This window comes from Patiria miniata, unplaced genomic scaffold (assembly GCF_015706575.1).
Source record: "Patiria miniata isolate m_02_andy unplaced genomic scaffold, ASM1570657v1 HiC_scaffold_1, whole genome shotgun sequence".
Taxonomy (NCBI): Eukaryota; Metazoa; Echinodermata; class Asteroidea; order Valvatida; family Asterinidae; genus Patiria; species Patiria miniata.
The window spans coordinates 7,463,837-7,486,076 of NW_024037047.1; the positions used below are offsets into that span (position 1 = coordinate 7,463,837).

Below are 22,240 nucleotides of genomic sequence, written 5' to 3' on the forward strand. Positions count from 1 at the left end.
TTTACATTTTGCGATTTCAATAATGGCAGTTATTTCATTTTAATCGAGTTTGATTCATAAAACGACCTTCAGCCTTGATAAGCTCATTGACTCAGTGATTAGAAGATCAACAAGTGCGTAAAGCTATTCAGCTTGGCTAAATTTAGCCTTCGTTCGAGGCCCTCGCAGGATTTGTGCAGATTACAAATGATCGGGGGCAGTATCCGGTCCTGTGGTTATTACACGGTGTTATTACATGGTGCTGGAACAAAGGCTAGTGGTTCAAAGGTTGCACGCATGCATGCACGCCTAGCCCCATACATAACAATGGTCACGACCACACTCACGCCTTTTGCACTAGACGCCGATCAGCAACCGGTTGGTTCCTTTTAGTAGATCCGCAGCGTGTCTGAATCGAGCAAGATGACGAAGGGAAAGAAGTGGGTTCTGGAGAAGCATTTCCAGGGAATGCCCAAGAGGAGCGACATGAAGATCGTGGAGTTCGATATTCCGCCAATCAAGGATGGATGTAAGTTCCTATGTGTTCATGGATAGGTGACAGAGAGCGGATAACGTGTGTACCGCAAGGGAGCTGTGTATTGCACTCATTAATGTGACAGGCTGCGCTGCGCCATGGAGCTATGGCTGCACATAATCATCCGGTCTTGGTAGACTTGCAAACAAGTCGGTAATCGGACGAGCTTTTGTTCGCCCGTCGCGCAGCGCGCCGGCGTGACCGGCAATATCCTACAGGAAAGAGTGTCCGGCCGGACCGGAAATTGTGTGTGTCCCCCCCCCCCCTCTAATATTCTTCGTTGTCCCCCCCCCCCCCACCCCCTTTAGGTCACATACAGGCCATGTCCGACAGGCGCGGTTGAGCCTATATATATTTTAGGGTGACTAGCAGGGAGGCATGCTGAAATGTAGAACCTTTTTTTTCTCCGGATAGTAGGCCTGCCTCTGAAAATCAAAAAAAAAGGGGGGGGGGGGCTCCTAATCCTACATATTTTCAATGGTGAGCGCTGATAAAATCCGACGCTCATTCACATTACCTAATAGTGTACAAATGCCCCCCTAATTCTCACGACAATTTTTTTAGGGGGAGACCGTTCGCATGTGACGTCACCTTATTACATTTGCTACTGCCATTTTTTATGGGTTAAGGGGGTAGACAAAAGGGCTAAACCCCCCCCCCCCCCAGAACCGCGCCTGATGTCCGACTGTCGGTCTTCGAGATTTTATTAAAAACGCGCCTAGTCTATTTGAGTATAGTTGTTGTGAATGTGTGGTCTTGATTACTAGTTTGTGTTGGTTTCGAGAGATCTTTTTTTTGCGTGTGAGAAATTAAATATTTAGTTCAGCCGCACGTGCACATACAGTCACTTTCACACTAGCCAGGCATGGTTGCGGTGCAGACATGGACCTGGTGTGCTAAAAATAAATCATAACAAAATCAGGCCAACTTTACTCGCAAAATGACAAAATTCTCTTTAAAAAAATGTTCATGAGGCACAGACAAGGTCCTCAGTATTTCAGCAACCCAGTTTAAAGACTTGATTCCATTAGTCGTTAAAGGAGACTTTTCTTCAGTATTTTGCAGATGAGAGGGAAGTCAAGTGATTTCAAAATGAGACTAAAGACTGAGACTGGTACGTCTAACCATGGGCCAACTGTTTGACAAGACTGACCTATTCATTCATTGTCATTAGTCTGGTGACTGAATATGGAGGAATGTGTAGAAATAGAAACTAGTATCAGACATGCATGCCAGATAGTTGATGCGGTACTGAAGGGTTGTTGGACTGGTTGTTTCAGGTGCCAGTCTATTTTCTTGAATTGGAACGTTTTCAATACCCTACGTTTTGGGACTCTCATACACCGTATTGAGAGTCCCAAATTTTCGGCCTAGTTGCGGTGCACATACTTTAAGCGGGAAAGCCTTATCGCAAATATTTTGAAGCGGATTTGCACAATGGCTCGTTAACATACGTTGCGAGAAGAGAAAAGGCATTGCCCCTTTGAAAATTTCCTCCCCAAGTTGCTTTGTACATTATGCAACTAAAGCTGTGATTGTGCAAATAAGCCATTTGCGAGTTAAATTTGAATAAAATCTGGTATGCTGACTTAATCCAATGGTTTGCACGTTTTAACTTTGCATTCTCCCGACCAAAGACACTGTTTATATATCACGTGATTCGGGGCAAGCCTTATGCTAGCAACCCCCAGCTCCGGCATGGTCTGGTGTCTTTGTGCTATTCTCACCCATTGTGAACAATGTATTGGTGCTGAGCGTCTCTTACGTAACTATGCAAGAGCTTGCCCCGAATCATGTGATTAGCAACAGTGTCTTTGGTCTGGAGAATTCAAAGTTAAAATGTGCCAAGCATTCTGAGCAAGTCAGTGTACCAGATGTTTTTCAAATGTAAATCCCAAAGGGTGTAGGTTACTCGCAAATGGCTTATTCACTCGAGTACTATTTGCAATAAAGTCCATAGGGTTGGCAGGCCAGTAAATCGGTCCGAAATTGCCTTCGCCGGCCAAATCACGATTTGCATGCCCTAAAATTCTTCAGTGTTTGAGCATTTTGTGGACCTTGAACTTGGGGTATTTTTTTTTAAATAAGGGTGGAAGCCGTGCACAGGACCGTGAGCTTGTATTTCTGTGAAATTTGGATGATATTGTGGCCCTAAAAACGCTCTATTTTGCAATGGAGTGTAGGCACCGTTTTTTTTAAATGGCGATGGATTTCAGGACTAAAGGGGTGATCATCTGCGGATGGAAATTTCTCCCAAAAATCATCAGATTACCCAAAAAAAGAATTTATAAGGGAAATGTACACTGTACACTTCTGATATACATATATCCATAAAAGATGTTTGTTTTGCGGGTTTTGTTTTGAAGATATTTAGATCCTTGAAAAAAAAATCATACATTTCTGAGATAGTTAACCGATTCCTATTGGTCAACAGCCCATCACGTGGCCGGTTTTAAACTTGATAAAGACTGGCTGGTTGGTCTTAAACACTTTTCCACTGTCGCATGAAATTTGGACTCCTATGAAATCCGGTGCCTTTTACCGTTTTATTGGTTAAACGTTCACAATCCTCATGTAGGCATGCGCAATACTTGAGTCAGTATTTCATAGTCCTAAATTGACAACTTCACCGGCACAGCTTGGTTCAGCGCCACATCACGCGCGCGCGCGCTACATCACGCACGCGCGCGCCAATCTCCATATAAGGAGTTGTTTATGACTTCTCGCGAGAGGGCCATACCGTATCATAGCTAGAGGGGTGTTTCAAAAAACAAGAGTTAAAATTGTGGAACAAAAATCGTTAGAAATTTATAATTTTTAACTTGTTTTGACTTTCGGATCGAAAACTTTTGATTATTTTGACCAAAAAATGTATTTATGAATGGGAATAAATATGTGATTGGCCGGTATTAAACACTCTGTTTGAGACCGGTTGGAGTCTGGATGCTGATAATTACCGTCGCAACCGGCTCGGGTAATTATCAGCATCCAAACTCCAACCGGTCTTAAATATAGTGTATACAACCAGCCAAGCACACATGTATTGCCTTAGTAAAAGTCACTAAGCCAATTTAGAGTTCATCTTACTGTCACAATACTATGACAAATGTTGCGGTTGCTTGTACCTACAGCGGTTCTGTTGGAAGCAGTCTACCTCAGTGTGGATCCGTATATGAGGTGAGTGTTGTGTTTCACCTTGACCCAATTTCATGGAGCCGCTAAGCAGAAACTTTCGCTAAGCAACTTTCATTTTTAAGCAGAAATCGGCTGAGAACCAGTCAGAAGCGGTATACAAAGTTAAGCAATTGATAGCTGGTAACCTGCTCTACCTTAAGAAGATATGTTCTGTGCTTAGCGGCCCCTGATGCCTTACACCTATCCCCTCTTATTTTCAAGATATTGTGAACCCTACAAGGTGAGTCAGAATGATCTGGACTCAAATTAAAAAAATATAAGAAGGTCGCAATTATCAAAACAAGTGCAAATGAAATACACATGTATGTTATAGGCTGGTATTTTGGACATATTTGGTGAAAGTTTCATGATTACCCATTGTACTGATGTGAAGCAGTGTAATAACAAGTAAATACGTAGTCATGGTGACTGACTCACTTCAGTTATTGACACGTTTAAAAACCAATTCCGTGTGCTGACTGGAAATGAGCCACCACAGCCACTAATTTAAACAATTCAAAATTCCTGTGGAAGGCAAAGCAATAACCATTATATGAAACACTCAGTGACTCGTTACAACTCTGGGCGGTCTACCTTACAACGAGTTACCAAATTATCTCAAGTGTAAATAACAAGACAGGTTGATTTTAGGGTTTGACAAAAACGGCCAAAAAATGTATTTAAGAACTTAAAGAATTCACAACTAAGTGGGGTTTACAGCCATGGTATTCGCTTCGTCAATGCTTTCACCGAAATGTAATTTTGGATCGATGACAGAACTACCGCAGGCGGCAGACACCACCAGACGTGCAAACATAGTTCAATATTCAATGCTCATTTTGTCTGATTAACTAACATGATGATGTCCACTCCAGCAGAAAAAATATTTATATACCCGTATCGTAGCATCTGCCATTACAATGTCCCTAATGATTTGCAAATGTGAAGAAAAAAATTATTACTTATCCTTTGACAGACCGTACACAGCTAGATTTCCAGCAGGGATCACCATGATCGGCCAGCAGATAGCAAAGTAGGTTTGTCTTGAGAGAGCTATTTTCTTTTTATTACATTTCTCTGCATGTTCATTGCTTTATGGACCAATCTAAAGACACAGTGCACAAGTATCCCTTTAATTGACGGTGAAACTTTAAACCAAGTAAGCTTTTCCACTAATAAATGTGTTAGTTACTTTATGGATAGCTGCAAAAAGTAATGATGGACTGCGGCTCTAAAGCACACCAACATTTCTAAATGTGACATAGACCAACAATCTATTACTTTTAGACAAAATTCGTTCGGATCATAGTCTTTGTGTGGTACCAAATTAAAACAATTGTACCATGTTCTTTATAAGGAACAGGAATGTGGCTTAATTTATAGTGGTTATGATTTGTGACTCGTGAGCAGAGGGTCAGGACTTTGACTCATAGGCCTAATTGTGTTGATGTCCTTAAGCAAGCTTCTTTACCCAGGAGTTAATGGGTACCAGCATTATGCTGGGGGTAGTCTGCATGGACTGGTATCAGACACTCTACAAAAGTCACGGGTCAGATTCGACGGAATATCCGGGTTCTGTTTGGCCTGATACTTTATTTCAACATCAATCTTTTCCGGGTCAAAACGACACCCTTGCCAAGGTTTACGGGTCAAAACGACCCAGGAATTGACTCCAGGGAATTGCTATTTTGACCCGGAAAAGTGTTATTTTGACCTGGAAAAGTGTCATGATGGCCCAGCGTAAGTGTCGTTTTGACCCGCTAAAGTGTCATTTAGACACGGAAAAGTGTCGTTTTGACCCATGAAAGTGTCATATCAACCCGGAAAAGTCTCATTTTGACCAGCAAATGTGTCTTTAAGACATGGAAAAGTGTTTTGTTGACCTGGAAAAGTGTCATTTTGACCCGGAAAAGGGTCATTTTGACCCGTAAAGTACCTGGTAAAATTCACCTAGACTTCGGGTCCAATCTGACCCAGTCTTTTTAGAGTGCATCCAGGAGTAAATAAAAGTAATTTCAATGGTTTAATATATGGCTTTTAAATAGAAACACCGGTCTGATTGTTGGCCGGGGGCGGACTCTCCTTTACCATTTCGTTTGGTGTTTGATTTAGGGTAACCGAGAGCAAGAACGCCGATTTCCCGGTCGGTACCAACGTGCTGACCATGGCTGGCTGGGTCAGCCACTCCGTATCCGATGGCAAGGAGCTGATCAAGATCCCGCCTTATCCGAAGGGAGTGCCGCTATCTCTGGCATTGGGAACACTGGGCATGCCCGGGTAAGAAGAAGGAAAGACTACCAAACATCATCATCTACTGGGTCGATTTTTTAAAATCTGTTGAACTACAGCATTGTTTGCAAATATGATCACCACTCTGTCCTTTTAAACATCGTTTAATAGCACAGAAAATTTCCGCGGTGTGTCTGTATTTATAAGCACTAAATCATTACTTGTCACTCACTCACTCAGCCGAAAAAACACCTCCTGTGCCCACGTCGAACAGCTTGGTTTCAACGCTCTCTCGCTTGGTCGGCCCAGTTGATCAATCCAGGGTCTTCTTGGGCGGCCTCTTGGCCTTCTTCAGCCAAAAGCTGGGATTTGTACCAGGAGTCGATAGATAGATAATCATTTGTTACCGGGTTCTCTAACTCTTAGTCCATTATTATTTTGCTATAGCGATGGTTTGTACGTATGGTAGGCTGAACCAGTAGTCCTGCGCCAAAAAAAGATGTAGCTGATGGGAAGAAAATATGACTATAAATAAGTTATGTGCTGAGCATAAAATCAGTTGGGAACCAGTAGCCAGCCATAGAGATGGCATGACATCTTAGCTGGTAACCCATTTTTGCTTGGCACATACGCTATGTGCTAAGCACGAGATTGATGTGCTCTGAAAGCTCCTTGGAATCTACCCCTTTTTGTTTAACAGAACTCAACCCATTAAACTCCAACGGCGTGCTTTGTTGGAATCTGTCAGGATGGGTACAGTACCCTCTAAACTGACAGTCTTTTACATTGGGTTGGCACACCTCCAGAATCAAAGTCAGAAATACTTGTGTGCAGTTTCCCATATGGTGTTAAAATTTGCCAGGATGGGTATGGTTCCTAGTAAATCATGCTAGGGAGTTGGGTTAGATTTGGTATTCCTCGTTAACACAAGTGGAAGTGTTTCCATCTATTTTTTTCTGATGCAGCATGTCGGTACATTTTTCCCTTTCTATTTCATGGATGTTGTAGCATGACTGCGAACTACGGCTTCGTTGATATCTGTGCGCCCAAGGCTGGTGAGGTGGCCGTGGTCAGCGGTGCAGCTGGGGCAGTCGGTAACGTGGTGGGACAAATAGCCAAAATCAAGGTAGGTCCGATCTAGTGTGTGGAGTTTACAACAAAATGCACGCACTGTTACTCAACTGACTCTCTAAAGTGCTGAGGATGATTATATTGTCAGGCAGTGATAACATAGGCCAACTGCACTTGCCAATGCAAGCATAAATTAAGCTATTATAATCTGTTGTAAAAAGTATAGGCCTTAGATGGATGATGTGAGCTAATCTCAGTAGGTAACTGCCCAGTATTAGTTTTTCAGCCTGCATTGTCACAAAGTGTGTTGACAGTTAAGATTCAATATAACGATAGTATTATTATCTGCCTTATCTTTGCAACAGCACACTTGAAAATGTATAGTGTCAGAGTTGCTTATCATCTCTTCTGAGTGCAAATTTGTATATATTTTTTTCCGGTCAAATCTGATACAGTTTAAGAGTCTGACAGGGATAGATGAACCTCGAATTTGATAAACGAAAACCCCTGAAGAATATACATGTGCAAAGTCCTTTTAAATTTGTCAATGTGGTTCGTCTAATCCAACTAACTTCACTACCACAATAATCGGTATAATTGTTCTATGCCACACGGTGACATTCGGTGCAGTGGTCTGAATTCTCATTTCAATTTTCTGACGTTAGGGTTGTAAAGTCATCGGCTTCGCCGGCTCGGATGAGAAGGTGGCCTGGCTGAAGGAGCTTGGATTCGACGAAGCCTTCAACTACAAGACCATCAAGGATCTGGACGCCACATTGAAGTCTGTCGCTCCCAACGGCATTGACTGTTACTTTGACAACGTGAGTGTGCTGTTTGCCCTTAAGAGCGCCGAGTTGTTGCCTGCGCATATTGAAGCTTGTAATTTATCAAGCGTTAATGCCAATGTACTTACATTGGTGCAGCAGTCATATCTCCTACTTCAACACAAAGGGTTTCTAAATACACCTCTATGACCCTAGGCCATGTAGTGCGCCCTCCAGCATCTCACTATGTGGCTCGTTTTCTGTTACTTTCGTTGCATATTTGTACAGGTCGGTGGAGAATTTTCCAGCACCGTGCTTAGCAACATGGCACGACTCGGACGCATCTCTTGCTGCGGTGCTATCTCGACGTACAACGATACCAAACCACTCATGTGTAAGTAGGCCAATGTCTAGTCACTTCCAGTATTCCTTAGACTCATCCAATTCTCGGAGGTCTACGTGAATGCTATCGTACAAAGCAACTCCGAATGACAAATAATCTCAATAGGTTGCACAGTGCTTTGGCCATTGAGTGAATGTACATGGATAGCGTGCTGGGATTGATATGTGCGTCCTGTGACGGAATATTGCAAGTACAGTTGGGCTGGTGCCAGTGTTACCTGTTGCCTGCTGCCTGTGACGTCTGGTGGGTCAGGACCTGGCGTTTCCCCTGCTTTATCGTCGCGTCCAACGCTTTGTTGATTTTCTAATAAGTCTCTTTTTATCAGTATCACCATGGTGTTTGTCCCAGTGGCCCTTACTGGTTCTTCTTTACCGAACTTTAGAGTATACTCGCTCGGCTCCAACATATCTATCTTCTATTGCAATTCCGGAGGCGAAATATTGAAAAAAAAATATGATGAGATATAAAGAGATAATAACAACCACTGCTTTTACAGTGCATTACACAAAATGTCTAAAAGCGCTTTACAACTACTGCTGCTGTTCATCGGGCCATGACACCATTTTTTCTGTAGCAGCTCGAGATCAGTGCAATCAACTGGGCCCAATTTCACGGCGCTACTTAGCACAAAAATTTGCCCAGCACAAAAAAAGTCTGGCCTATAAAAGCAGGGTACCAGCCAAAACTCCATGTGATTTTCATGCCAAGCAAACAACAGCTGAATACTAATCATGAGCAATATACATCACATGGAGTTTTGGCTCGTAACCTGCTTTTTTAAGCCTGACTTTTTGTGCTAAGCAATTTTTTGTGCTGAACAGCGCCGTGAAATTGGCCCCAGTTGGTCTCTATACACTCACAGGTATACCATTAACTCCTGGGTGGAGAGAACATAATGTAGTAAAATGTCTTGCCCAAGGGTATAGGCATCATGTTCCCGGTCATGGTTCAAATCCACAAAAGTCGAACGCACATCCGTCCCGAAATTTGTATCCTTGTGGAGACATGGCTTTGTTCTCGTGTACAAACAGGTCAGAGGGTTCGAACGTCATTTTTAAAACGCTCCCATTTGAACCAGAATTACTTTCCTGGGTCGAAATTTTGACAAAATGTCCATAAAATACCTTAATTTGCGAAACATAAGTACACCTTGGAAACTACTAGTTTCTGAGTAAAATCAATATATCTATTTCGTGAAATCCTTGAAGATACCTTTACACCTTTAGAAATGTCCTTTTAGAGACCTTTACATTCTTTTGTTCCGTATTATACAATAAAAATAGTAATAATAATAATAATACCGGAGTCTTATATAGCGCACGTATCTACCTACAATTAGGTACTCAAGGCGCTAGAAAATATGTCTATTATTAAAGAAACGTAAATAAAGTTTTTATGAAAAATATGAGACCCGTTATATAGCACCTTATAATGGTTTACAGGGTGCTGCGGCGCATATTGCAGCCACTGCCAGAAACACCGGGGCAAACCCCTTTTTTTGTGCTAACAAAAGGGTCTCCACATGGTTGCAGTTTTGGAATAACCGTTACCATTGGATCACAGCGCTCATGGCTTCCTTCGTGTTCATTGTAGATTTTATTCCACGCCTCGAGTGGCCTCGTGTTAGGGCGATACCTCTTTTAAAAAATTGGCGAAACCAATTAGGAAGTCTCCCCTATACTGTTTTCACTTCCCTTGTAGTACCCGCTGTGCATGGAACCCTAGTCTTCAAGGAGATCACAATGAAAGGTTTCATCATTAGCACCTACAAAGACCGCTTCCCTGAATGGATAAAAGAACACGTCCAGTGGATGACAGAGGTCAGTTTGGCTTATGAGTCTAGGTACCAGATTTCAAAATCCTTAAAGCACGCGGACCACTGCTCTCCATGTTTAAAAATATGGATTGCTCATTGGCCATTGCATGCTATACACACACATTTGAAGTTATGCGCTGGTTCCAAATCCCTCGATTCGAAAAAAAGGCACGGGAACCAGTATAACCACTCTCATCGTACATTATAATAAAAAAAAATTTAAAAAGAAGTAAAGTCATAGTTTAATATTTACTGTTTAAAAAATGAATACATAACATACAAATGTAATGATTGCTGTTTAATGAGGAAAGATTGATTTACAATATAATTCCATTGTTCTTGGAGTGGTAACATGGCGGACGATGACTTCACGTCTAACAGCTAATGGGCTATCCAGTAGTGCATGGGCGGTTTTAAAATAAACGGGCGTCGCAAGGATTGTTTTCTAGAGCGGGGCAAAGCACATTATTTCCCCAAATCCTTGTACTTTCTCTAGCATATTCTCAATGTATCATTTCTCAAGGGTGGGCGGAGGGACATGTGCCCACACTACCCCATTGACACCCCAGGACGGCCATTGTGCTAAATGTGCATTCAGTTAACCGCAATATGACTTCGCACCTCGTCTTCTTTTTCAGTCTTTTTCTTTTTTCCTACCTTTTTTCTTTAATACCGGTACCTTTTTTTCCCTTGGCTTTTCCAGGGGGCCTGCCCCCCCCCTTGCGACGCCCATGTTTACCACATATAAGCCATTATCTAATCAGTATGTCGTAAATGGTCTTCACGTTCATCGTTTTACAACTGTTGTTTTGTAAACTCCTTCTTTTTATGATCCTCTCAGGGAAAGTTGAAATACAAACAGCACGTCACCAAGGGATTCGACAACATGTTCGATGCATTCATGGGGCTGTTCTCGGGAGCCAACACCGGCAAGGCCATCGTTGAGGTCTAAGCAGTCGTACAGGCCTATCGTCACTAATAAACCAGTTGCAATGAAGCTGAAGATAAGCGATAGAGTTACGATGGTTTTGGAGTGATTTCAGACGTTTTTGTCTTTCTTCAGTTTGCCTCGAGTTTGGGAAATGATGTAAAGTTCACTTTTGTGGTTTTACACGATTAGATGAATCAACATTGTTCCCTGTTCCTTGAAGGGCCAAACCTAACATTGATTCCTAATTTCTGTTCTTAATCTAGCATTGTTTTCAGTTTGCTTTAGGCTTAATAATGTGGAAGAACTATTCCAAGATTAAATGTGAAATTTGTCATACTCTCTTCATGTAATCTAGCCGTAAATTTACCATACAATGATCTGTAGTTTAGACGTTCTGTTCAAAATTTAATTTTGATTAATTGGCATTAGAATATACATCTAAGACGCATAATGCCATCGATATGTCTAAATACGAGATAATGCTATATCAAGATGCTTTTATAACGGTCAATGTATAATGAAACTATTATTCTAGATAAAACATTTTATTTTTCTTGGAGAATGTGACATGTAGTTCTACATGCATAGGCCTCAGCCAATAATGCTATAGACTGTGTTCTCCTCCGCCACCAAAGATTTAATGCTGCATAATATTTTTCACTATGCACACGTTTAATGACAATCTGGTGTAGTTACATCACAAATGGGAGAATCATATATAAAGGACGTGAAGTGCAAAATACATATTTTCGGTAATTTCACTTCATTTTGACAATGTAGGGCCTATACAGTACACCATTGGGAGAGTTTTAATGTTTTCATAGGAATAAAGTGAGATGAAGATATGATGTATTTTTCGTCCGAGATCTACCGTCTTTGCTGTTTTCAATATAGAGTTAAAATTTAAAGCCGATATATTCCATACTCGGCCGGAAGAGTCTATCAAATGGTGTTTCCCCAAATGACAAGCGTATTTTGGGCCTATACGGTGTGTATCAAAATGTGGCCGAAAATGCCTCGCACCTGAAATTCTTTGGCTAAGTGCAGCCGATGCCCAAAAGTGCCGATTAGCCCACACTGATTTGTTTCAGAGAATTAAATTGTGATCCATGAATTTATTTGAGAAAACTGAGGTCCCAACACTAACCAGGAGGACAAATGAACAAAAAAATGCAAACAAAATATAACGGAATGCCAGACGTAGAATGTGTAACCAACATAGATAATATAGGTCTGGTGTCAAAGATACGCCTGCTGTCCACTTTAAAATGAGACATCTAACGTCCAAATCTGATAAAGTTTGACAGAGTTAATGAGTAATTTTCCAAGAGAGGTCAAATTGACCATGGGACCAAGTTTTCAATTTTAGGCATTGGGATGAAGGTAGCCTCATTGCCTCTGTGTGGATAATTGCCTAGCCTACACAAAATGTGTTTAGCGAGTAAACACAATTCTAAACACTTTCTTGCTATCAGTTTGTAAACATGTTTACATGCTTAACATTTTTAGCATCATCCATTGCTAAACGCATGTTTTTTGTGGGCCAGGCAAATAAGCACAGAGAGGCAATTAGGCTACCTTTGTCCCAATGCCTAACATTAAAAACTTGGTCCCATGGTCAATTTGTCCTCCCTTGGAAAATTACTCATAACTCTGTCAAAAATTATTAGATTTGGACGTTTGATGTCTCATTTTAAAGTGGACAGGCCTATCTTTCAAACCATACCTGTATTATCTATGCTGGTTACACATTCTACGTCTGGCATTCCGTTATATTTTGTTTACATTTTTTTATACACACAATATACACGAAATTGCACACATAGTTTGCACACTGGGGGCCTTCTTGTAGCATTTTATTCTTCAGTGTTTATTACATGCGAGGATAGCGACCAGAGTTGAAATCATGAATTAATCACCCGTGATGCTTAAAATTTCATGTGTTTTCTTTAGCGTGTCTTAAATTGAGTAATATTATTATCCGGTGTTTATATATGGCTTCACTTGCGCGTCTATTTGACCTTCCAATATAATTTATATTTCATTATATCCTACGCGAAAAGCGCTGAAATAATTAATGATATCCGCTAAGTGCTTCTTCAGGTAGCTATTTAAGCGCGTCTTCAATTGTGTCCTCATCCGATGTACTTGCCAAGGCAAAATAAAAGTAGTATGGTCACTTTTTAATCAAGCGTCTCGCTAATTTTAGGGAGAATTTCAATGTCATTTTTCATTTCAATAGAGATGAGAGATTAGGTAGAGTGTTATAGCCAAATAATAAGCTTAATGAGTCGGTTTCGTAAAATCGATAACGCTTGGATGAAGATTGTTCCGCCCAGCTATGTAGGATTCAACCAATCAGGCTTACCGTCTACGTAGAAGGTATTCTCGTCGCTGATTGGCTTAAAATTACGTCAGCCATATGATTCTGCGGAGGGCAGAAGAAGCGAGCACTGACTGCTAATAACCACTTCTATCAGCTTCATTCGCGAAGATGGATGGGATCCTTTTGCCAGTTCTGATGACAGCAACACTGACAGGTAAGATAGAGATTTTAGCGTTTAAAAGCAAATAGAATCATTTGCATTCAAGGCATGTTTTTCGTTTAATACCACCACTCAAAATCCAAAGAAGAATGGTCAAAACCTAACCTGTTGAAGTTTCAGCTCAGATTCAGTGGATATTACGGTTTGCGAGTACACAGTGAAAAGTCATGCACACGAACATGATGTCGTGCATAGCGCTCTTTATTTCAAATACCAGTCAATGACTCCGTTGTTGGAAATCACCTACAATGTTTTCTTGATTCCTTTTAAATGAAGGCAAGCCAGTCGCAATAATTTCACAGGTTGTTTAGTACCATTACAATCTTCAATCCAAATAGCTGTTTGATAAGGTTAATTTTAGGATAAATGCAAATGATCCTTTTTATGCCTTTTAACAAATATAATGTTGTCCGTGCCCAACAACAAATTCGATAATTTTCCCTCAATATATTTTCTACTAATTGATTCATTTTAGCGAAAAAGAAAACCTGTTTATTTGCATATTTTGAGCGTCTTCAACTCACTGGGGGAAAAGGTGCACATTTTATTATCGGGCCGCAAATAATTGGAAATTTGTTTAAATAATATCTTCAAAACTAAACGTTGCCGGATGTTTTCGTTCGATATCCCATTCAAAATTAAATAACTTTTGTTACACTAGCAAACAAGCAATAAAAAACCTCATTTTTTAGGGAAGATGCTCAAAAATAGCGCCGACAGTTCACCTTTAAAACATTGACGTGCAATCCACAAAATGTGTGGGGGCCCAGGTGGTAAGGGTATAATAAAAAAAATCAATAGGAAAAATTGCACAGGTAATGCTACTTTCCGGAATCAGTGTAAGAAAATGATTTGGAAGGTAATAAATTTCAAATTTCGTGAGGAATGCATTTATGTCTTAATAGAATGCTACAGATCTTGTTTTCAGCATATAAAAAGGGTACCATCAACGATAGTACACTAATTGGAATAAAAATAGAAATCATATAACTTGTGAGAAAATCAATCGTTATTTTACGTGCACAGTGTTCGTGTCATGCCATCAAGTCTGCTTCATCGGATCGGAGTACAACCCACAATCTGGTATCCCACCCCGTTGGTTCCTACCGTACAAAGATCCATGCAATTGCACCGCTATTCGTCTCGGCGGGATGCGCATCCCTGCTTCGTCATACCGCCAGGGGGCGCCCTACTATCTGGATCATCTCATCCTAAGTGAGGACCCAAAAGAAATACAGGCGGTCTTCAATTGCCCGGGTAAGGTTTAGACTTCCTCTTCTTAAACCAATATCCTTGCCGATTAGTTGGTCATGCAATACGGGGCTACTCGCATAATTTATCGTTCAAATTGGAAAACTCGACTGATTTTCATATGAAAAAAATATATAGGCCTATATAAATAAAGTGCAGTGCAGTGCGCCTCCAAGAGCCCAGTGAAAGCCATTTTCTCACCGGAGGCCTACATCTTAGGGGGGAAATCGTCATCCATTCAAGACGATACCAAAACTATTCTTTTGTTCTAGACGACACATCGACTCAGCAGTTTTGGGGTTACTTCTCTCTGATGTACCTCGTGACTGAATTTCAAATACTAACACACCCCCCCCCCCCTTCAGAAACGTTTGGTTTTGTCAGGTTGAAGAAAATCGGTCCAAACGCTTGGTGGCGCATTTTGTTGAGAAAACGTCACTTTGTCTATGGTTCCCACTCCCATAAAGTGTGTCAAGGGAACCAGTCTTCATTTGGTCAAAATAATGGCCGTAGTTTTCGTCCTCTATACAGCAAACCGCCTGGGGGACAGAATACCCTGGTAAAAGGTTTCCACCCAGACCGGGTGTTCTTTCCCATTAAGATATTTTATCCGCATGTCTTAGGTCAAATAAAGGCCATGCCCGACTACTGTTCGCGATTTTTCAACTGATACTTTCTAAAAACAAATTATTGCGATTACCCTACATATAATTATATACAAGTCAGGCAGATTCAAGTGGTGCACAATATGATGGAATTGTTCATTTGATGACAAAAGCATGAAATTTGGCACACAGTCAGAGTATGTCACGGAAAAGATATTTGGCTATAGGCTCATCGCAGATTTGCCCTTACAAAAAAATATGCTTTTGAATGAGGCACTCACTTTTTCCTATTTGCCTATTATCTATCCCCCTCACGACGTCAGTCTTTATTTTAATACGAAAGCCCAATCTTACTATACAGTGTGTATCAAAACAAAATGCAAACAAAATTCAACCGACTGCCAAATGCAGATTGTGTAACCAAACCAACATAGATAATATATGGTTTGAAAGATCCACCTTTCAATTTGACCTCTCTTGGAGAATTACTCATTACTGTGTCAACAATTATCCGATTTGGACGTTTGATGTCTCATTTTAAAGTGGAAAGGTGTGTCTTTCAAACCATACCTATATTATTATATGGTTACACATTCTACGTCTGGCATTCCGTTATATTTCTTTTGCATTTTTTTGGATACACAGTTGTATACACGAAATTGCACTCACTTCATAGTCTGCACACTGTGTGGCCTTCATGTAGTATTTTATTCTTCATTGTTTATTACATGCAGGGAAAGCGACCAGCGTTGAAATCATGAGTTAATCACCCGTGATGCTTAAAATTTCATGTGTCTTTTTTACCGTGTCTTAAATTATATACTGTGGCTTCACTTGCGAGTCTATTTGACCTTCCAAGATACTTTATATTTCATTATATCCTACGCGCAAAGCGCTGAAATAATGAATGACATCCGCTAATTGCTTCTTCAGGTAGCTATTTAAGCTACATTCAATTTTGTCGTCATCTGATGTACTTGTATTTTGTTTTCCTTTTTCTTTTCTTTTTTTTCTTTTTTTAAACACACTGTAGTTCAAGGAATCTCCGTGTGTCTGTGTGTCTGTCGGGCTCTCTGGCTGTCTGTCTGTCTGTACTACGATGATCTCCAGACCCTGGCACTGTATAAAGTTGAAAATCGGCAGGTATATTGCTAGGGACCCCAGAATGTGACGTGTCAAGTTTAAAGTTGGTTTGGATGAGCGGTTCTCGAAAAAGCTGAAAAAAAGAAGCCATACCGGAGGCCTATATACGTCACGGTGGCAGTACACACCGCATTATGGAAACGTTGGGCCCCGTTTGTCTCATAAAAGATTTAGCCTGTATGTTCGTGTGCATGTGTGGTACCGTGGTCGCACGGGTGGGCCTCACAGCTCAATGCACTTCCTCACCTTCACAGGTGGGGGGGGGGCTATTCCATTATCAACAATGGGTAAATAAACAATGACCCAAGAAACAGCTTTGTCATGTGAACCTTTAATAACCTTCAGAAATGTATACCGCATGAAATTACGCCTGGAAGTGTCAACTTCCTTGGATGAGCAGTTCTCAACAAAGCTGCACGCAAGCAAAACCACACGTCAAGCAAATTGCCCCTGCCCTAACATGCACATTTTCAACGGGTACTGCACTATAGTCATAGCAATTCGGTAGACCTACATTTCAGTTTCAGCAGGTGGATGTGTGACCTCGGAGCCCTTGGGACTTGAAGACGGCACCATCCCTGATGACCGGATAAGAGCGTCATCAATCTTCTCTGAGGAATACCTAGCAGCATATGCGCGACTGAACAACCACGGTAGTTCCTGGGCGGCCAAAAGGTGTGTGTATGTGTGAGCTTGTCTTACATACGCAGTGTGGACTTCCGAACAAAAGACATCCACATAATGTAGGTAGCACCGACGTTGTGTGGACTTACCCCACGTCCACACAGTGTTTCCCCATTTCTGGAAAACAGGTTTAGAGGCATTTTTGGGTTAGGTTTATCTGTAGCAGAATGAAGAGAAACACTAAAGGGAATCATAGAAAAAAAATTGGGTTGAAAGAGTTTTCACAGTTTGAGAAAAATGAGTTTTTTCACTGGTTTTTCTTAACTACACGAAAGCAATGGAAAATCCACACTAGTCATGTGAAACAAGTGTGGGTGAGTTTGCTTGTGCATTAAATAGGGGACGTTGAACAGTAGGACAATAAGGTCCAAAATTCCCGAGTGGTCCCCTATTTGGATTCGTGTACAAAACATATGGGAGGTCTTCCTAAAAAGTTAGTACAAACAACAGAGGTACAATAGGGGGTCCTCGATTGCAGGCAAACACACACTTATGTGAGTGTTTATGGTGTAAATCGAGGACACACACGTGCAACATCATCGATGAATCGAGGACAGAAACCGAATCGAGGACTCCTCCAGTTGCAAAACGTGTGCACAAAACCAATGAGAGCTGTTGCTAAAAAGTTAGAGTACAATTAGCAAAGAAAAAGGGAAGAGGAACAAAAGAAAATCCTCGATTAACACCATAAACAAACGTGTGCGAGTTAATGGTTCACATTCTTCTGGAGACGGCCACATGTGAGGTTTTTTCAATTGTTTACTAACATTTTTGTTATAAAGAACTATGTCACAATAACATTTGTTCCAAAATGTTATTCAATACTAACTACAATTAAATGTACTGATAAGCGTATTGGGAGGTTTGGTTGCACCATGGAAGAATATGTGTTCTTATTCCTCCATGGTTGCACGGTACGCGTAAAATTAAGTTAATTTTCCCGAGCTCAATGATGCCGAACTGGAAAATATTTATGGACAATTAAGATGCCTCATGTACAAAAAAAGAAAGTTGTCCTCGAACTACTGTATTACGAACTACACTGGTGAAGTTGAGAAATAATATTGTTTTGATGAGCTGGACAAGTTTCTCCAAAGATTTTGTTTTAGGGGCATACTGCAACGAAAAAAAAACCGGCAGCTGAATGAGGTATAGTAAAACAAATGTAATATGGTTTATTTCGGATGGACAGTCGATATTAGCTCCCGAGGTATTACCAAGGGGAGCTAATATCGACTGTCCACCCTCAAACTATGTTATATTTATATAATATGCCTGCGGTTCATCCCCAATACGACTTGATAAACCCAATAGACTGGTTGAAGTATTACTTGAGACTCGAGTCAGAATTTGTTTTATTATTTCAGTTTACCTCCTTCTTGTCCTTGCAGCTCCCAAAATTCCTGGATCGAGGTGGACCTGCATGACCCCACCGTGGTGTCTGGTGTCATTACCCAAGGCTCCACATACAGCCATAGATGCGTGACAAAGTACAGGGTGAGATACCAGTCGTCTCATTCCTCGGGCTACAAATATGTCAAAGATGAAGATGGATTCACCAAGGTATGGGACGTTGAATGGTTTTAAAAACGTATTTTTAGAAACAATGTAAGAAAAATAATGTTCCTGTCAGAGCTCGTTTGAATAGTTTGTTCATGACTTGACTCAAAAATTTGACTTTTTTCAATTCAATTCAGTTGACATTTATTAAGAACTCTCCAATAAACAAATACAAAGTTGGATAATATAAGTATAATACAGTGATACTTCAATAAACGGGGAACAAAAATATGAAGGTAATTACCACCAGAAACAAAATAATGCTGAGAAGCTAATTATTTAAATTAAGATTAATAGAAAGAGAAATTAAGAACAGAGTATTATAGGAGAGTTCAAGGCTGTTCACATGAGCCAAGGCTTGTAGGTGGAACAGTCTCGACATAATACAACGTTATAACAAGAACAAAAGGACAGAAACAGCCAGACACACAAACAAAAGACAATCAAAACCAACATAAGTAAAGTCATATTATAAACCAAACTGATGCAAGATTTTTTAAAATGCACAAAGAAAGATGCTTGAGAATGACTCGTTTACAATGGATGCGTTCGATTTACGTGATGGCTAATCGTTCGTACTTGTGTAATAAGGTTAAATGGTTAATCACAGTTCCACTATTCATGTATATCCGATGCGAAACGCGTGCATCAAACGCACGTTTGTCGATGAACGACGCGGGCTGCATACATCAAACGCACGTTTGTCGATGAACGACGCGGGCTGCATGCATCAAACGCACGTTTGTCGATGAACGACGCAGGCTGCATGCATCAAACGCACGTTTGTCGATGAACGACGCGGGCTGCATGCATCAAACGCACGTTTGTCGACGATGGTTGAACTAGGGTGCATTCTATGTAACTACAAGACAAATCTCCTTTTCCTTCGTTCAGGTGTTCGATGGTAACAAGCGGAACAATCCACGCGCACCAGTCACCAACCACTTCAGCCACAGACTCATGGCAACCAAAGTGCGCATTGAACCCTTAGCCTGGGTTGAGAACGTCGTGTTGCGATTGGAGTTGCTCGGGTGCCGCCTTAATTGACCTACGTAAAACAAAATAGTATACAAATATTGAATGCTTCGAGTGGTGTAGTAAAACTAGCCTCCCGAGGTGATCCATGGATCACCGAGGGAGGCTAGTTTTACTCTACCACGAGATAAAACATTCAATATTTGTTTTATAACACTTTACCCACAGATTCTGCTTGATTTTAATATTTTAAATTATTTAAATCTGAACACAGCTGAAATAAACTTCAATTTCAATACAAAATTGGTGGAAAATGTATTTCTCTCTTAAAAACTACCCCTTCACGAAATGTTTGAACCCAAGTCTGCGGCGAACTCTCTTTGGAATAATACGCGCTACGCACAACGCGCAACGCGCACACCAGCATGCATTTGCACACAAATACCGCGCCGTGGAAATAGTACTTTGGTTGCTAATATGGTATAGTACTTTGGTTGCTATGCGCATAGTACTTTTGGCCGTGCACAGAAAGATAGCAAAATTAGAAAGTAACATGTGGCTCGCTCTCGGCCAATCAAGACACAGAATCTGTGGGTGAGGTGTTATAATAATTAATGGATATCAACCATTTCTTTTAGTAACAGTTCGGCTTGATTTTAGTCTCGTTCTTTTTGTGGTGGTTATTTAAACTGACTTGAATTACATGCACTCCTACCGGAGATAGTAGTACACCCCAACCCTCTTTATGCAGTGTCGTAGTCAAGGTACTTAATGATGGTTTGGTCACAAGCATACATACACAAGTCTGTTCATAGGGTAGTCTGGTTCCCAGACCAAAAGATTCTGACTATTCCTGATAAATCTTAGGTCAGGCAGCCTCCGTGGCTAAAAATAAACATGACGACATTGATGGCCCTTTTTCAAAGCTCGGTTTCGTTGCCGATTTCGCTTTTATCACTTTTAGCTTTTAATGTTCTGATCAAATTTTTGAATAAATCACTTGCTTCGTAATATCATACAGTTATGATAATACAGTTTGATGTTTCTGTAAAGATAACATTGACTAATGTTGATCTGGAATCTTCAAAATTAGGCACCCAAATAGCACTGTTAGCAGGCGGAGCCGAATGAAGACCGAGTTTTGGAAAATCTCGGTAACGGTCGTCAAATTCAAAAATTGTACATGACGCAGCAAAAAGTTCGCCCATACGATCCGAGTATATTTGATGCACAAAATCGTCGTTGAATTTCAAGTTTTCTAAATGAAAGCAATGAAAATTAATTATCAACTCATTTAAAAACATTTTAACGAGCAATTAGCAGTAAATTAAACCTATATTATACTCGGAAATACTCGGGCGCTATCCGATTGTCGACGAAACGAATTCGGCAAACTTCGGAAATTTTCGGAAAAAGGAGGAATTCCTCCCGTTTTAGTCACGTGACGTTAATTGTAATACAATGTATTACCGGCTACCGGACCTAAGATTCATCAGGAATAGTCAGAATCTTTTGGTCTGGGAACCAGACTATTCATAGGGTGAAGAAGTTGAAAAGACGGTTGTGATTGTCCTGGTATGACTTGTGATTGATAATTGACAAATCTATATAGGCCCCGCCCACTGTGCACGTGGGCAGCAACACGGGCGCCTCTCCAATGGCACTCTGCGTGATGTTCCTGCCTAGCCGCGCGCGTCATACGCACTTGCACACATGTCGGACTTTTGTACACGCACGTCGGACATCAATCGAGATTGTGATTGGTCAATGCACCTTGGGGCTGGGCTTAATAGATCGGTTTATTAATTTTTACTTGTACTTGTTCACCAGATTATATTAGTCTGTAACAAGAAATTGTAATGCTGTAAAAAAAAAAATCGTGAGAGCAGGTGTGTTCCTGCACGCACATGTATATGTGGAATTCACGTACGTTGCACCAAAAGTTTATTGCACCGTACTTTTTTTTTAATTTGGTCAATAGCACGCACTAGAAGAATTACTTCATACACTGCATGTTACTTAACGATTTTTCGTTTTCTCTTGTAAGATACACTTATCCATAAGACTGAAATAATGACCCTTTATAAACTTATTGTGTGTTTCAGTGGGGAGGAGTTAATCGGAACTTACCGGAACAAAAGTATTGAGTTCAATTTAATAAAACAAAAGTATTAGGTGATCTCGTAGAAATAAATATTTTCTTTGTTTTGTTATAGTGATGATCCCAGTCTTTCTTCCCCAGCGATAACACATACAAACAAACAAACAAAATGTGATCTACTGCCATCTTGACCCCAATTATGCGGCGCGACCATCAGTGGGTGCACGGCACATATTGTGACGGAAAGTGTGTGGACTTAGAGCCAGTTTATTCTCTACGTCATTAATATGTATTACATTAGTGTTGGTGTACTGTGTGCGCGTGACTGGGGAAGTTTGTTGACCCAATGCCAGTGTATTTCCATTGCGCGTTGTGAATGCGCAAGGCTATGTAGGTGACTGGGCGGAGCTTAGCTCTCCGTGAGTTGCTGTTGGTACATGATTGGTTGTCAAAGGCGCATAGGGTAGTGCATT

The 22,240-nt window shown here is 40.8% G+C and overlaps 2 protein-coding genes across 2 annotated transcripts; both read left to right on the forward strand.

Annotated features, from left to right (window-relative positions):
* The first annotated feature begins 300 nt into the window (after positions 1–300).
* Positions 301–11,754, forward strand: LOC119721394 (prostaglandin reductase 1-like). The gene is made up of 9 exons (XM_038191462.1): positions 301–508; positions 3,646–3,691; positions 4,665–4,721; positions 5,801–5,965; positions 6,926–7,043; positions 7,654–7,809; positions 8,041–8,146; positions 9,857–9,975; positions 10,813–11,754. The coding sequence occupies exons 1-9, from the start codon at positions 403–405 to the stop codon at positions 10,921–10,923; spliced, it is 984 nt and encodes a 327-aa protein (XP_038047390.1). The 5' UTR covers positions 301–402; the 3' UTR covers positions 10,924–11,754.
* A 1,637-nt stretch (positions 11,755–13,391) lies between these two features.
* On the forward strand, positions 13,392–19,791 carry LOC119721428 (retinoschisin-like). The gene is made up of 5 exons (XM_038191515.1): positions 13,392–13,442; positions 14,475–14,705; positions 16,969–17,122; positions 18,523–18,694; positions 19,586–19,791. The coding sequence occupies exons 1-5, from the start codon at positions 13,397–13,399 to the stop codon at positions 19,736–19,738; spliced, it is 756 nt and encodes a 251-aa protein (XP_038047443.1). The 5' UTR covers positions 13,392–13,396; the 3' UTR covers positions 19,739–19,791.
* Positions 19,792–22,240: the final 2,449 nt, after the last annotated feature.

Excerpts from the sequence above, each read along its gene's own strand:
- LOC119721394 (XM_038191462.1), top strand. The coding sequence starts at position 403 with ATGACGAAGGGAAAGAAGTGGGTTCTGGAGAAGCATTTCCAGGGAATG. Across the intron at positions 5,966-6,925 it reads GGAACACTGGGCATGCCCGG|CATGACTGCGAACTACGGCT; the intron begins GTAAGAAGAAGG and ends TGGATGTTGTAG. Across the intron at positions 7,810-8,040 it reads TTGACTGTTACTTTGACAAC|GTCGGTGGAGAATTTTCCAG; the intron begins GTGAGTGTGCTG and ends ATATTTGTACAG.
- LOC119721428 (XM_038191515.1), top strand. The coding sequence starts at position 13,397 with ATGGATGGGATCCTTTTGCCAGTTCTGATGACAGCAACACTGACAG. Across the intron at positions 14,706-16,968 it reads GGCGGTCTTCAATTGCCCGG|TTTCAGCAGGTGGATGTGTG; the intron begins GTAAGGTTTAGA and ends CCTACATTTCAG. Across the intron at positions 18,695-19,585 it reads ATGAAGATGGATTCACCAAG|GTGTTCGATGGTAACAAGCG; the intron begins GTATGGGACGTT and ends TCCTTCGTTCAG.